Source organism: Macrobrachium nipponense, chromosome 4 (genome assembly GCF_015104395.2).
Source record: "Macrobrachium nipponense isolate FS-2020 chromosome 4, ASM1510439v2, whole genome shotgun sequence".
In the NCBI taxonomy this organism is placed as follows: Eukaryota; Metazoa; Arthropoda; class Malacostraca; order Decapoda; family Palaemonidae; genus Macrobrachium; species Macrobrachium nipponense.
This window is the reverse complement of record NC_061100.1, coordinates 94253838-94268304: the sequence shown is the minus strand read 5'-3', so window position 1 is coordinate 94268304 and position 14467 is coordinate 94253838. Positions and strand designations below refer to the sequence as shown.

The following is a 14467-nucleotide window of genomic DNA, read 5'->3' as shown; positions in this document are numbered from 1 at the left end:
TAAAATGACCTAATTTTCAGTTAACTGTTTGTTCTTATGTCGGAAGTCTTGAAATTCTTGAAAGGTTTTTGTAAGTAGTATTCTGTTTGGATTATATCATGGGTGTCAAGTGAGTAAGTGCTTAGTATAAATGCTGAATAGATTTTGAGGTGCAGAAATTGTTTTTGGTGAACTTCTTATTGCAGATCTTTCTTTGAGTATGTGTTAAAGATGAGTAGAACATTCACTTATGCAGTGCTTTGATAAGTGATTTTGTAATCTACCATATATATTGGCCATGGAAACGGTTAATATTGTAATATAGGTAGGTGGGAAGAGGAAAGGGTTAAAATTGTAATTTTGTACTGATTTTAATTAAATGTTTATTTGTTCTTGTGGGAATACAAACCATCACCTTTCATAAAGGAGTATGTATCTTTCAGTGTGGGCTGGAAATCAGTTTAAATTTGGTAACAAGGTAGTTAACCAATTGGTTAACAGGTAGGAGATGGGAATCGAGGGGGTTAGTATCCCTTGTTCATTGATCTTCACACCCACATTTTCTTACGGTTGCAGTTTAGAAGAGGCCTGCTACTCTCTGCTGTCCTGACTGCATGTTGAGAACTTGGATTTTGATGCGTACTCTCTCTCTCTGCCATTCTCTTTTGTTTGGTCACATTTATTGTGACTTCTTGCAGGATAAAAATTTAAACGAGGTTATTTCCAAGACAATTGCCTTCATTGGCGGTTATGTCTCCAGTAATAACTTGATTTATATCCAAGTAATTTTGTTGCAAAGGAATATCCTATTGTAGATTTCTCAGTGCTAAAATAGTGTACCTTTTGAGTTTTCGGCAAACATGCATCAAGTAGAAGAAAATTATATAATTATTGTTGTTAATGGGGGAATCTATGCTCAGAGCTTACACTTAGCAAATCACAGACTTTCCTTTTTACCTTAGCTGGGTCTGAATCAGGTCCCTTCAATTATGTGACTTACTTGCTAGGAACTTGATAGGGACTGCTTTTAGTCTTTACCTGATTGGGTTAGACATCTCTGTCAAGTATTGAACAGTTTCTGTCTCTTGGGAACTTTGGCTTTGAGTGACTTACGTTCTTAGTGATGTAAGCATTACGAAAGTATCTTTCAAGACTATTCTACTGTTGAAGAACAGTCTTTAGACTGTTCTTTCCTGCGTATGGAGGTATTATTGAATTACCTAGTCCTTTTGCTTGCTGTATCACATTTGGCTTTCATTTGGGAAAGAATTACTCTCATTCCATTGGTCCTCTGTAGAAATAACTCTTGTATTTTTTTTGATAAGCGATTGTTTCTTCACTTCTTATTTGAGGAAAGATTTAATTTTTTCAGTTTTTTCACTGAATTTCCACTGAGTTTCTAGCTTTTTCACCGAATCTACTATTTTACCAGCCTGTGCTGTTCAGTACTATTTGAAGTCATGCACTCCCATTGTTTGAGTGTTTTCTTTCATTAGCATCATTATCACTGTAAAGAGTTGTCTGGGAACAATCTTTTTGCATTGTATGGGTTCATTAGACTCATTTCATTGAGGTGGTGGTCCCCCTCCCAGTTGAGGGGAGGGATCTTGAAGTCAAGGGCATTGATTCTGGCCCTCACTTTTTGGTTGTATTTTTTGGATTTCCAGGCAATGATGGTGGGTATCTGATATATCAAGGTTCTCTGTTCCTCATTTTACCCGACGGATGTAGCTCACAACTCCTGAACACTTCTTCTTCGAGACCTGCTCATGGCCAGCCATCTGTTTTGGACAATGTCAGTATCTTGTCTGAAGTACCTAAACTTTTAGTTGAAAGTGGAATGACTGAATTCCATTAAATCCTCAGTACCTCTTTCAAGAGAAGCATCAGGGCAAGAGTACATGCTTGAGTCGGGCAGATTCAAGGCGCTTCGGGCGTCCTCTCCTGGTTGAAGACTTGAGAGGAGTCTCCTTTGTCCTCTCTTTTATAATGACGGTTGGGGACCAGGTAGGGCTCTTTTATAATGACGGTTGGGGACCAGGTAGGGCTCAGTCCAGCACCCGATTCTGGGTTTTACCAGCACCAAACTGCCTTTAACATGAAGTCTCGTGCATGAGAGGTCTGGGTTCTGCGAATGGTTCCTTACTTGAGTAACCCCTTCTTGCCCTAGAAGGGGCACTCAGGCCCCAGTGGCATACTACTCTGGCCTTCTATTTTGACAGACGTCTGGCAGAATAGTTGGCCAGAGTAGTATGCCCTTGGGCCTGAGTGCCCCTTCTAAGGTGAGAAGGGGTTACTTAAGTAAGGAATCATTCGCAGAACCCAGAAGTCTCATGCAGGACACTTCGTGTCAGAAGGCCATTTGGTGCTGGTAAAACCCAGAATCGGGTGCTGGACTGAGCTCTATCTAGTCCCCAACCCTCATTATAAGATGAGGGAGATTCCTCTCGAGTCTTCAACCAGGAGAGGATTCGTGAAGCACAATCACATTGTATCTGCTCGACTCCAGCATGTACTTTTACCCAGATGCTTCTCTTGAAAGAGGGACTTCCCCCTCCGGTTTCGACCGATTCCCAACTCTACTGAAAGATTCATACTCCTATATGAAAGGCCCTGGTTTGTATACCTAGGAAAAAGAGATATTATTTGAAATTTCTTATATTAAGGTGAAAAGTTTAACTTATTTGAGGAGTTGACAAAGGATGCTAACCTGTGTTGCCCTCTGAAAATTGTCAAAAATACCTTGTATAGCTTTTCTACAGTACATAGTTGCTTCCACTGCTGTCACACACATGCTGGTTCACTTGTTAAATGCTGCATTTATATTTGTACATAGTATAAGAAAGGGTCCAAAATAAAAAAAAAAATATATAAAATTTTTATTAACAAAATATTTAATGAAAATATTTACATTCCTACCTCCAAGCACAAATACGCGAAACTTTCAAGTGTTCCTCCGTAGCAGCTACAACTGGAAGAAAAATGGTATTTTACTGGTATTCCTGTTTATGTACAGTTAACTTAAAATATTTCTTACAATTATGAATCACTTTATATTAGTTTTTATTGCAAAATCATTACAAAGCCTATTCATTTGTGAATCCCAGACACATCATTCCACTTGAATAAGGAAAGGAACTGGGTGATACAAGTTTCTTTTCCCCTAGCAAAGATGATGCTCCAAAGGAGGAAGAAGGTGAACCTTGTCACAGCACATTCATACCCTCAGACTTACACTAAGATCAAGTACTTGGATGAGATGCAATTCTGAACAGTTGTAGCTGGGTGCCTGTGCAACTTGAGCAGTCACTGCTAGTCCTAAGAAGGTATCCCGGGATATACCTTTTTTGAGAATGTTGCTCAGTTTGTCTGTGTATGCCAGACGCCCATCCTCATCACATGCAGTATCATGAAGTTCTTCCTCAAATCTAGGGATGGTCCCAAGGCTGACTTTGTGAATTCTTGCATGAGTAGCGAGATTGACATCCTTCTTAAGAGGTCATAAGCTCAATTGATCATCTCACATCCTTCTTAGGAGGTCATAAGCTCCATTGATCATCTCACATAACCAGGAAAGAAACAAAAAACCTGTTCTTGGACACCATCCCACCTTGTTCTTGCCTGCACTGACGAAAAGGTACCAACATTTCCATTTAAGAGAACAGATAATTTTTAGATTGTATTGAACAGCCTGCACAAGATATAAAAGAATATTGCCTAGGCCAGCACCAACATAGTCATGGAAAGTGAAAATCAAGAAAAACACTCATTACCAGCTGACAGGTTCAGAGTTAACCCCCCACACACTCGAAAACGAGAGGAATCTCATCCCTCAATGAAACAGGCCATGTCTAAGTAGGATAAGATTAATCCAATTTCACAAGATTTAGCCTCCAAGGGGGGCAAAACTGCACATAAGTAAGCATGGATAACTCCACTGAAATAAGAGATCCTGCCCTTTTTTTGTCTGAAGGTCTAGGATGAGGCTGAGCATTTAAATGAGAAGACTGAACTGCTGGTGAGGAAGTTTGTAATCCATTGAACAAACACTCAGACTGGAGACAACCCTTCTATTAATCCAATCATTTTCCCAAATATAAATTTGCAGAAGAATGCTGAGAGTACCCCGGTATAGACCTCACACCCCTATGAGAAAAGCCTCTGAATGAAAGTGCAGTTCATGGGTCTAAAGATCTTACCATGAACTGGACCTGAACTACTCCTGAATGCATTAAATTTAGCTACTGATGGCAAGAACAGGATAGAGTCCATAAACTAGAGTTGATAGTAACCTATGTGTATACAGTACTTGATACAATGAAAAATCCATCCCTAACATAACAATACTTAAAATCAGGATTCATAAATCTGTAGTATTAAAGATAACAAATGCAAACACACAAACACATCCAGTAACATTATACAAAAAATCTGTATGATGTCTTGTCAGATATGGAAGAATAAAAATAAGATGGCCACAAATCATTGAAGAACTTGAAGTAAACAATCACAAAATAACACTCATAGTTACAACGGCATGTTATGAACCCTAGCACTCATAATATTAGGTCACAAAACGAAAATTATTAAACCAGGTAACTTGAAAATGCCTGAATTGTCATCAGTCGTTATGTTCTCAAGACATGAAATTAACATATGTCAGTTTATGTTCAATGATACAGAAATTACCCTCTTAAAAAACTACATATTAACTACCACGGAACAAACAAAATGTAAAATATGTAACAATCAGGAAAGGCTAATATTGAATTCATACTTACATTTACAGTCATCTGGTATCTTCAATTTCATCTTCGTTAACTGCAAGACTGGTGAGCAGGTTGTTGTACCCTTGTCTGAGGGGAAAAAGTGAATTATATTTAGATATTCTTATGGCCACTAGAGCTTAATGCCATTTAATCTTGTATATTTCAAGGTTCAAAGTAGGATAAAACTGACAAGAAATAAGCTAATTTCTGTTGCTATATTATCTGGGTTCCATGAGGTTAACTAGTGAAATTAGATTCCTTAAAAAAAATTAGCCAATTTCTGTTGTCATCAAGTGACACTGAGATTTTACCAAAGTACATATTTACTTCCAATCATAAAATTTTATATTAGGAATATTTATTCTGCTAACAGGCAAACTCAGGATGGTTAAAATGGTGATCCACCTACCAACTGAATGATAAACAAATTCCAGAGTAAAATACCTTTACACGAGAAAGAAACTCAAGTACAAACAATTTTCCTACCTTAGTGTATGATCCAATCCAGTGCCTCTCTTTTCTTCAGTTTTTCTAACAGCATATGCTATGTCAGGGAGACAGTCAACCAGAAGAGGCCTGCATGTGATTCCCATCACACCAAGAACGCGGAATAATCGATGGGAAGACCAAGAGACATGTTGCAGTACAAATTTCCTGATGATTTTCACCAGTACACCTCTGGAAATTAAAGCCAATGTACAGCTATAAAATTCAACAATAGATTTGATCAGTATCATGCTAAAAACTACAAAACTGTATATTTACTGAATGAACACAATCTGTATTAACAAATGCTTTTCATAGTAAAATCATCTGGTGCTTGCATAGTATCATTGTACTAACATCTGGTGCTTGCATAGTATCATTGTACTAACATAAAATTAAAATTCTCAACTCATCAATAGAACATTGCCTATATGTGAGTCACATGCAAACTCCAGACATATCATTCCAGTACCGAATATAAGAAAAAGAAAATCAAGTGGCTCATGTAAGTAGAAGCATGGGCATAAAACTTTTCATAGCATGGGACCTGGCAATGAGACTGCAATCAGGTTGGGAGCCAGGCAATTATGTTATAGTACTGAGATTTCATGAAAAAAAAAAAAAAAAAAAACTTTGAAGGTAGTATGTGTGCTGAGCTGCTGCTGATGTAGCCCCCCCTCATTATAGGACCACCTTGACGTGGTAAGGGGGCTCTCAAAACTCTGGAATCTCTTCCCAGGTTCGAACCCAAGAGTCCCATATGACATTATATATTTTAGAGTTAACTTCTGTGGACTTTTCCATTTTTAACAAAATTTTTGAAAAGCAAATAAATGAGAAAACATATCATGGCTTAACGTGGAGTTAATCCGAAGCTAAATAGTGAGAACTGTGGTAGATCCATCATCTACCCAACAATGTCCGGACCTGTTTTTCAGGCGGAACTATTCTGTGGAGCTGGACCACGGATTCCAGGGGGGTCTAGTTCTAGGAATAGAACTCTCTGCATTCTATGCAGTTTGCCCATAATGTGATTATGATGGGGATAATTGTATTATCATAATACTCTTAAGTCCTAGCATGTGGGTTCTGCTTACACTTGGGCCATACTAATCATGTTATGCCATCCCCTTTTGGGGTAGGGTAGGGATGCGGACATTTGGGAGTCATTTCTCACTTGTGCCTTTGGCGGAAGATTTAACTTCACGAAGGGCCAATGATATCTTTTCAAGATTTTTTTTTTTTTTTTATAAATCTCAAAATTTATCAATATTGAAATAAATGATTTGAGTACCCCTGGGCCCCATGATGGAAAAACTACGGCACAGTTGATGACTATTGGCATGTCACTCCCGAATTTCCTTGGTACTGCCACAAGTAGCGAAAGTACTATAAATGATACAAAGGAACACCCTGTTCCAAGTAAAGCTGCAGAGCCAGAAAACCAAATAGAGTGCATAAATGAAAAAGAAACAAACAAAAATAAATTGGTAAACACCAATATCCTACAATGGAACCATATATGATGAACAAAAATTCTGAATTAGAGACAAATAATAAAATGAGGACCAAAAAGAAACAAAAATTACCAACTTAATTCCACATTGGTACATTTTGATGACCTCTTTGGACCAGATAACTGGTCAAGATTTCTAGTCCTCAAAGCTGACAACAAAATCTCAGCAGCGATACTAGAAAACAAATTACTTAACATATATCCAACACAAGCCATGGAATGCAGACACATCAAGGACAATGAATGGCTTATCCAAGTAACCAATAAAAAGCAGTCCACTGCCTTTTTAAGTATAACAGAAATAAATGATATAAAAATAACAATTTGTTGAAAATTGTATTTTTCCTAACTATAAAAACCTGAGGTCCTTTAACAATAGGAATGTAGCTTAGCGGCAGCTGAACCGGTCGTAAGCTTCGAATAAGGGAGTTCGATAGTTAACTGCTTGTCCTGCAGTTGGCGGTCAGCTCGACTGCGAGGAGAGGAGTCACTTTGCTTTAGGCCCAGGAAAACAGAGTGAGGGGTGGCATGAGGTGGGACTATATGTAAAGGACCTCAGGTTTGTACAGTTAGGAAAAATACAATTTTCGACAAATTGTTATTTGTTCCGGTACATATACAAACCCTTGGTCCTTTAACAATAGGAAGACTCACTTATTGGTGGGTGGAATCTGAGTCTTATGAACAGACTGGTGTTCGTCCTACCTTGGTTCCATCCCTGGTCGTAAGAGCAAAGGGAGGGATCCTAGCCTCTGTCCAGCTGATCTGGGTGTGCAGGATCAGTGGTCAGACTTCTGGACCAAATTTATAAGAGGGAGGCAAGCGTACTTATAAATAGCAACAAATGCAAGAACTAGTTCCTACTTCAAGAGCCAAGATGAAGTCATGGGTTTGTCTCTTGTTGGCTTCCACTCCCCCCTTTGTTGGGGAGTGGTGGATAAAAACTCCTATCCCTAATGAAAGGGATAGGATGGAGCTCGGTTGTGTAGCTTACCTGCATTGGCCTCCTGTTCAGCGTAGTGACGACCGCGGCTTTCACTCGCCCATTCATGCAGTCACACAAGGATGCGATGCTGTTCTGTCCGCTCAGGTGCTGGGTAGACTACACAAATTGTTGAGCAGCCACCACGGGTCCCAAGGAAAAAGTGTCCAAGGACCTGTGGGTAATATCCCGAAGGTAGAAGGAAGTAAAGGTGGTCTGGTTGGCCCAAACCCCTGCCTTCAGAACCTGTGCCACGGAGAAGTTCTTGTGGAATGCAAGGGTTGGACCTATACCTCTGACTTCGTGGGCTCTCGGACGAAGGGTACGGGTGTCGTCACTACCATCCGCGGCGTACTCCCTCCTGATCACCTCACGTAGCCAGAAAGAAAGTGTTCTTGGAAACTTCTTGGTAACCCTGACGCTAACGAAGAGGCGTCGACACTCAGGCCTGAGGTGTAGAGTTCTCTTCAGATAGCGCCGTCACAGGACAAAGCAGCAGCTCATCCGCATCATCATCAGTAAAGTCCTTCAAGGAGGGGATCGTGAAAGACTCGAACCGGTCGTCAGGCACCGAAGGATTCTGAGTCTTCGCTACGAAGTTCAGGACGAAATTGAGCGTCACAGATCCCCATCCTCTGGAATGCTTGACGTTGTAGGAAAGACCATGAAGTTCCCCTACTCTCTTCGCCGATGCCAGGGCCAGCAAGAAGAGGGTCTTGAGGGTTAGATCCCTGTCTGACGACTCTCAGAGTGTCTCGAAGGGTCTGAGAGTCAAACTCCTAAGGACGAGAGTCACATCCCACCCCGGGGGCCTGAGTTCCCTGGGTGGGCAAGACCTCTCGAAGCTCTTCCTATTGTTAAAAGACCGAGGGTTTGTATACATATCGGAACAAGTAACTATTACAAGCCACGAAACATTGAATTATGTACAGAGTACAGTCATCCTACCCAATAGCGAGCAGGAGCTTCCTTCAAAACAACTACTGCTAGACTCCTTAAAATTGAGATATAACAATATCCACGATTTAGAAATATACTCGATTTCAAGTAGGAAAGATAAAAATAAAAATATCAACATTGCCAAAATAAAATTTACAGGCCAAGACCTACCATTTAAAATAAAAATTATTGGACAAAATGTAGAAGTTTGTCCTTTTGTTCCAAAACCACTACAATGTACACAGTGCTCAAGGTATGGCCACACATACAAAAGATGCCGTAATAAGGCTATATGTGCAGTCTGTGCATGAGATGACCATACCACTAATTGGAACTGTAATCAACCAAAATGTATTAATTGTGCACTAGCCCATCACACGAAATCTAAGGAGTGCTCATTTTACCAATATAACACAGAACTTCAGTTGTTAATAAATAGGACAGGAATGTCAGTCATGGAAGCCAGACTTGATCTAAAAGTAAGAGGAGTTAATAATCCATCCAAAACCCCCACCTTTTCAAATGTGACTTAAAATCAAGACATCAAGCAGCACAATAACAAACATGATAATATAAACATAGAAACTAAATTTCATACCAATAATACTAAAACCCAAAATAAGTGATAGATGATTCAGTTATCCATGGAAAAGAACTTCCAATGGAAGAGGAGTTAAATAATGATAATGATCGAACTGGCAAAAAGAAAAGAATTCTGGAAAGAACCCCACCTAAGGGAAAAAAAAGTAAATATTGAAAATTACAATCAATCAAAAGAAACTCCAACTACACCAGGAGAACATTTTAAAAAAGATATTAAACTAATCTCATCACAAGTGGAAATACACAATTACCCTCAATCTCAATCAAACAGCCAACATTTGGACAGTAAAGATCACTCTTTACAATTCCCATCAAATAATACTAATGAAATTCATACCATTAAACCAAACCAAAATACATATAACTAACACCCCCCAACCATCCACAAGACCCAAATATTCCATTAACAACAACAAAACAAATAACCCCTCAAACCAACAGTCCTTATCACTACAGAAAAGGACCAATAGAATTACAAAACCAGAAATTTCTAAAGCTAGACCAAATAGTACTTCTGAACCAATAATTAACATTACCAAACATGCTTAATCTTGTGGTTGTAATGAACGCTTTGTAAGTACATATAACCAACTAACTACCACGACAGAGGACACAGTACAAAATTGTATAGACAATTTTGCTAAATTAAGGAGGTGCCCTTTAACGCACCAACATGAGAACGAATTATGTTCTGAATCCTTAAAATACAAAAAGGAAATTATAAAATAAAAAATAGACTTGTTAATATTAAATTATGAAAAACATCCAACGGCAGAATCTAATAACCAACATACAAGTGCAACGATTAAAAAATCACAAATAAATTCACATGCATATAAACTACGAGGCAAAGTAAAATCAGCAAACAATTTATAGAATTTAATACCAATTCCTCCCAATAATGGAATATAAATGGTCTCTTAACCGACTACGTCTGGGTGAATTACAAAGAATCATAAAAGACCACAACCCAATGTGTATATGTCTACAACATATATATATAGGAAGTAAACCTACAAATATCCAACATTATAAAATTGCCTGTTAATTCACCAACTGACTGTGGAAAATTAGGCACAGCCATATACGTTCATAATAGCATTACATATGAACCTTTTGACATACCATCTATGTCATATCAAATAACATCAATTAAACTGTATATGTATGCCTGACAAAAGTAAAATCACTATTTGTAAGTTATATAACCAACCAAATTTCAATGCAAATTTTAGTGATTTTTCTCAACTTATTAGCAAACGTATACAGGAACCCCTACTTACAGTAGATTTTAATGCATATAATCCATTATGGGATACTAATGACCCCTCTGACACATCCGGAATCAACATAGAGAATTCTATAATGGAACAACCTGTGTTGTCTCAATGAAGCAAAGTTCCATCATATTTTTCCAAATACACACCTAACCTTTTCTTCAACTGACATTTCATTATGTTCAAATGATGTAGCCGAGAAATTTGAATGGAACGTCCTAGACGATTCATACACTAGTGACCATTTCCCAATCACTCTGAACTACTTAAGTAATATCAAAATATTGCCACCTAAAAGATATAATATTCAAAAATCTAACTGGGATAAATATTTCCTATACACACAAAACATACCACCATTCCCACATAATGAAGATCACAATACTACATGTGAATCCTTCTCAAACTTCATAATTAATGCTGCAGATAAAAGTATTCCAAAAACCAAATCAAATTCCACAAAATCCCCTGTTGCATGGTGGAACCCAACCTTAACAACCTTAAGTAAAATAAAACATATATTGGGTCGCAATCTTAACAGACTTAAAACTCGCCTTAAATCACTCAACAAATTGCCCTATAATATAAACATATTAAACAAAATAATTATAACAAACATAACAATTAACCACATCAAACCACTATATAACAAATATACAGCCAAATTTAAAAAAACGGTAATAGCTGAAAAATAGCATCATGGAAGGAATATGTCTTAAACATATCTTCAAACACATTCACAAGGGATATCTGGCAAAAGATAAGGAAAATCAATGGAAAACATATGAGACCTCCAAGAAGTGCAATACATTTAAATGGAAAAATATACCATGATACTTATGAAATATCAAATATAATTGGAAAGCATTTTGAAAACATCAGTGCTTACTCCAGCCTAGATATACATTTTCAAAATATCAGAAAACAAAAAGAAAATATAATACTCAATTTTGAAACTCTTGAAGACCTGGAATATAATTATATTTTTAACATGGATGAACTAGATAATGCCATCAACTATTGTCATCCCTCCGCACCAGGATATGATAAAATATTTGAAATGATAGAAAAATTAGGTCCTGTAGCTAAATCATATTTATTAAGATTTTTTAATAGTATCTGGCTAAAACGTGTCTTTCCTGATAAATGGAAACATGCCATAATAATTCCAATAAATAAACCAGAAAAGGATGCAAGTAATCCATCAAATTATAGACCGATATCTCTAACACGTTGCCTATGCAAAATCTTAGAAAAAATGGTTAATGCACGATCAACGTATGTAATAACCAAAGAATCCTTTTTAACACCAACACAGTCGGTTCAATAGCTGGCAGATCAACCCTAGATCCCTTAACACATTTAGAAGATCATATCAAAAAAGGCTTTGAACAAAAGAAATTAACAGTAGCTATATTTTTTTATATAGAAAAAGCATACGATACAACATGGAAACATAACATCATGCAAAAACTCCACTCCAAGGGACTAAGAGGCCACTTACCAATATTTATTAAGAACTTTTTAACAAACAGAACTTTTCAAGTGAGAGTAGGATATTCCTACTCCGTAACCTATAAACTGGAAGAAGGAATCCCTCAAGGTAGTGTCTTGAGCTGTACATTGTTTGCTTTAGCAAGCAATGAGATTACTATAAATTTACCAAGTGGTGTAAAAAACAGTTTACAGTAGACCCTTGACTCACGAACACAATCCGTTCCTAGACCTTGGTCGTGTTCCAAATTGTTCGTGACTCGGAGCTAATTTCCCCATAAGGTTTAATGGGAATAATATTAATTGGTTCTCGACCCCTACGAACCAATATATATTATGTATATTTTGCCTTATTTTACACAGATAATGTAAAAGTCAGTGTAAAAAACCTTAATATATCTAATAATATAATTTAAAATGGTAAACTAACACTATAAAAACGTTTGTAAAGTGAACACTTACTATGACTGGCGAGACTTCTGGCTTGACGGACAAGAGAAGAGGAGGGTGGTGGGTGGGGAGGAGGTTATTGTGCGGAAGGAGACCCTCCCCCATCCAGGTCGGGGAGATCTCGTTCCGGAGATTCCAACTCTTCTAGGTTTTTTGGTGAACGTTTAATCACAAACTTATCCAATGTCTGTTGCCTTTTCCTTCCTTGCATAACATTTCTGAAATGGCTCATTAAATTTTCATTGAGCATATTCACGATCCTGTTCGTAAACAATTTTGTCCGGATGATACAATTCAAGGAAGCACTGGACATCATTCCACTTTTCCAATGCGGCTTTTATCACATCACTGCTGACATCTGTAACTTCCTCCCCAGCCTCCTCTTCGTCAGTTGATTGCTCCCGAGCAAGTTGCTCCTGCTGCTCTTTGTGGAGTTGAACAAGTTCGTCCGCAGTCAAATCTTCTGAATGTTCAGCGACCAATTCTTCAACATCTTTCGTCGTTGACTTGTAGACCCATACTGTTGCCCATGGACACAATTTTCTTGCACATATCTGCATCGAAGCCCTCAAAGTCACGGACAGTTACGCACTGGGGCCAAAGTTTCCGCCACGCAGAATTTAATGTGCGGTACGTAACTTCAGTCCATGCGTTATCAATGAGGGTTATGCAGTGAAAAAACATTAAAGTGCTTCTTCCAAAATTCTTTTAAGGTTAATTTTGTCTCTTCAGTTACACGGAAGCATCTGGAGAAGAGTGCCTTCGTATATAATTTCTTAAAATTGCTAATGACTTGTTGGTCCATGGGCTGGAGAACAGAGGTCGTGTTGGGTGGAAGGAACTTGAACTGAATGAAGTCATGTTCACTGCAGTCAGCCAAGTACGAAGGGTGTGCCGGGGCATTATCCATGATCAGAAGGCAACGCAGGGGTAGCTTGTTCTCTGTTAGGGTACGGACTCACGGTCGGCGCAAACACTTCATCAATCCACTCCATAAACAAGTTCCGTGTCACCCATGCTTTTGTATTGGCCCTCCACATTACAGGCAGTCTGGCCTTATTTACGTTGTGCTGCTTAAAGGCACGGCGGGTTATTTGAATGGTAGACAAGTAGCGGCTTTAGTTTCAAGTCGCCACTTGCGTTTGAGCATAACAAAAGCGTAAGCCTATCCTTCATTGGCTTGTGGCCTGGGAGCGCCTTCTCTTCTTGGGTGATAAATGTCCTGTTGGGCATCTTCTTCCAGAAGAGGCCCGTTTCATCACAATTGAAAATCTGTTGAGCGACGTATCCTTCGGCCTCCACGAACTCGGCAAAACTCAGTCACGAATGCCTCAGCAGCAGCCTTGTCTGCGCTAGCAGCCTCACCATGCCTAATTACAGAGTGAATTTCCAGTTCTTTTCTTGAAGTTATCAAACCACCCTTTACTAGCCTTAAAATCATCTGGCGTGGCACTAGTAGAAGGAGTTTCCTTCAGCAAACTCTGATACACTTGCCGAGCTTTCTCGCAGATGATCGGCTCGTTTACGCTATCACCTGCCATCTGTTTCTCATGTACCCACTTCAAAATTATTTTTTCTGCCTCTTCGAGGGTTTTGCGATCTCATCTTGGTTAGTACTGTCACTCCCTTCGCAACATTTGCTTCTTTAATGGCATCCTTGTTTTTCAAAATTGTCGAAATTGTCGACTTGGCCATCTTGTACTCACTTGCGATATCGGTCACGCGAACACCACGTTCAAACTTTTCTATAATTTCTTTCTTTATTTCAATGGTTATCTTCCTCTGCACCCTCTTCTCACCATCACTCTTCACTTTCTTACTTTCACCACCACTCTTCACTTTCTTAGGGCCCATTATGAAGAAAATCACAAGTTTTAGCGCAAAAAATGCTAAGCGAATTGACGAACGTCTTGTACACAATGAGATGAGACAAAGAGCGATGCGTGGGTGACGCCGTGCGTGGGCGGCTGGA

The 14467-nt window shown here is 38.6% G+C and overlaps 1 protein-coding gene across 1 annotated transcript in view; it reads right to left on the bottom strand.

Annotated features, from left to right (window-relative positions):
- Positions 1-2844: 2844 nt before the first annotated feature.
- LOC135211029 (protein MMS22-like) overlaps positions 2845-14467 on the bottom strand; it is a 165098-nt gene continuing 153475 nt past the window's right edge. The window contains exons 20-22 of the mRNA XM_064244063.1: positions 5235-5426; positions 4761-4835; positions 2845-2950 (exon numbers count right to left, since the gene is read on the bottom strand). Coding sequence (XP_064100133.1) covers positions 4769-4835; positions 5235-5426 — 259 coding nt within the window. The 3' untranslated portion in view covers positions 2845-2950; positions 4761-4768. The remainder of the gene's footprint in view (positions 2951-4760; positions 4836-5234; positions 5427-14467) is intronic.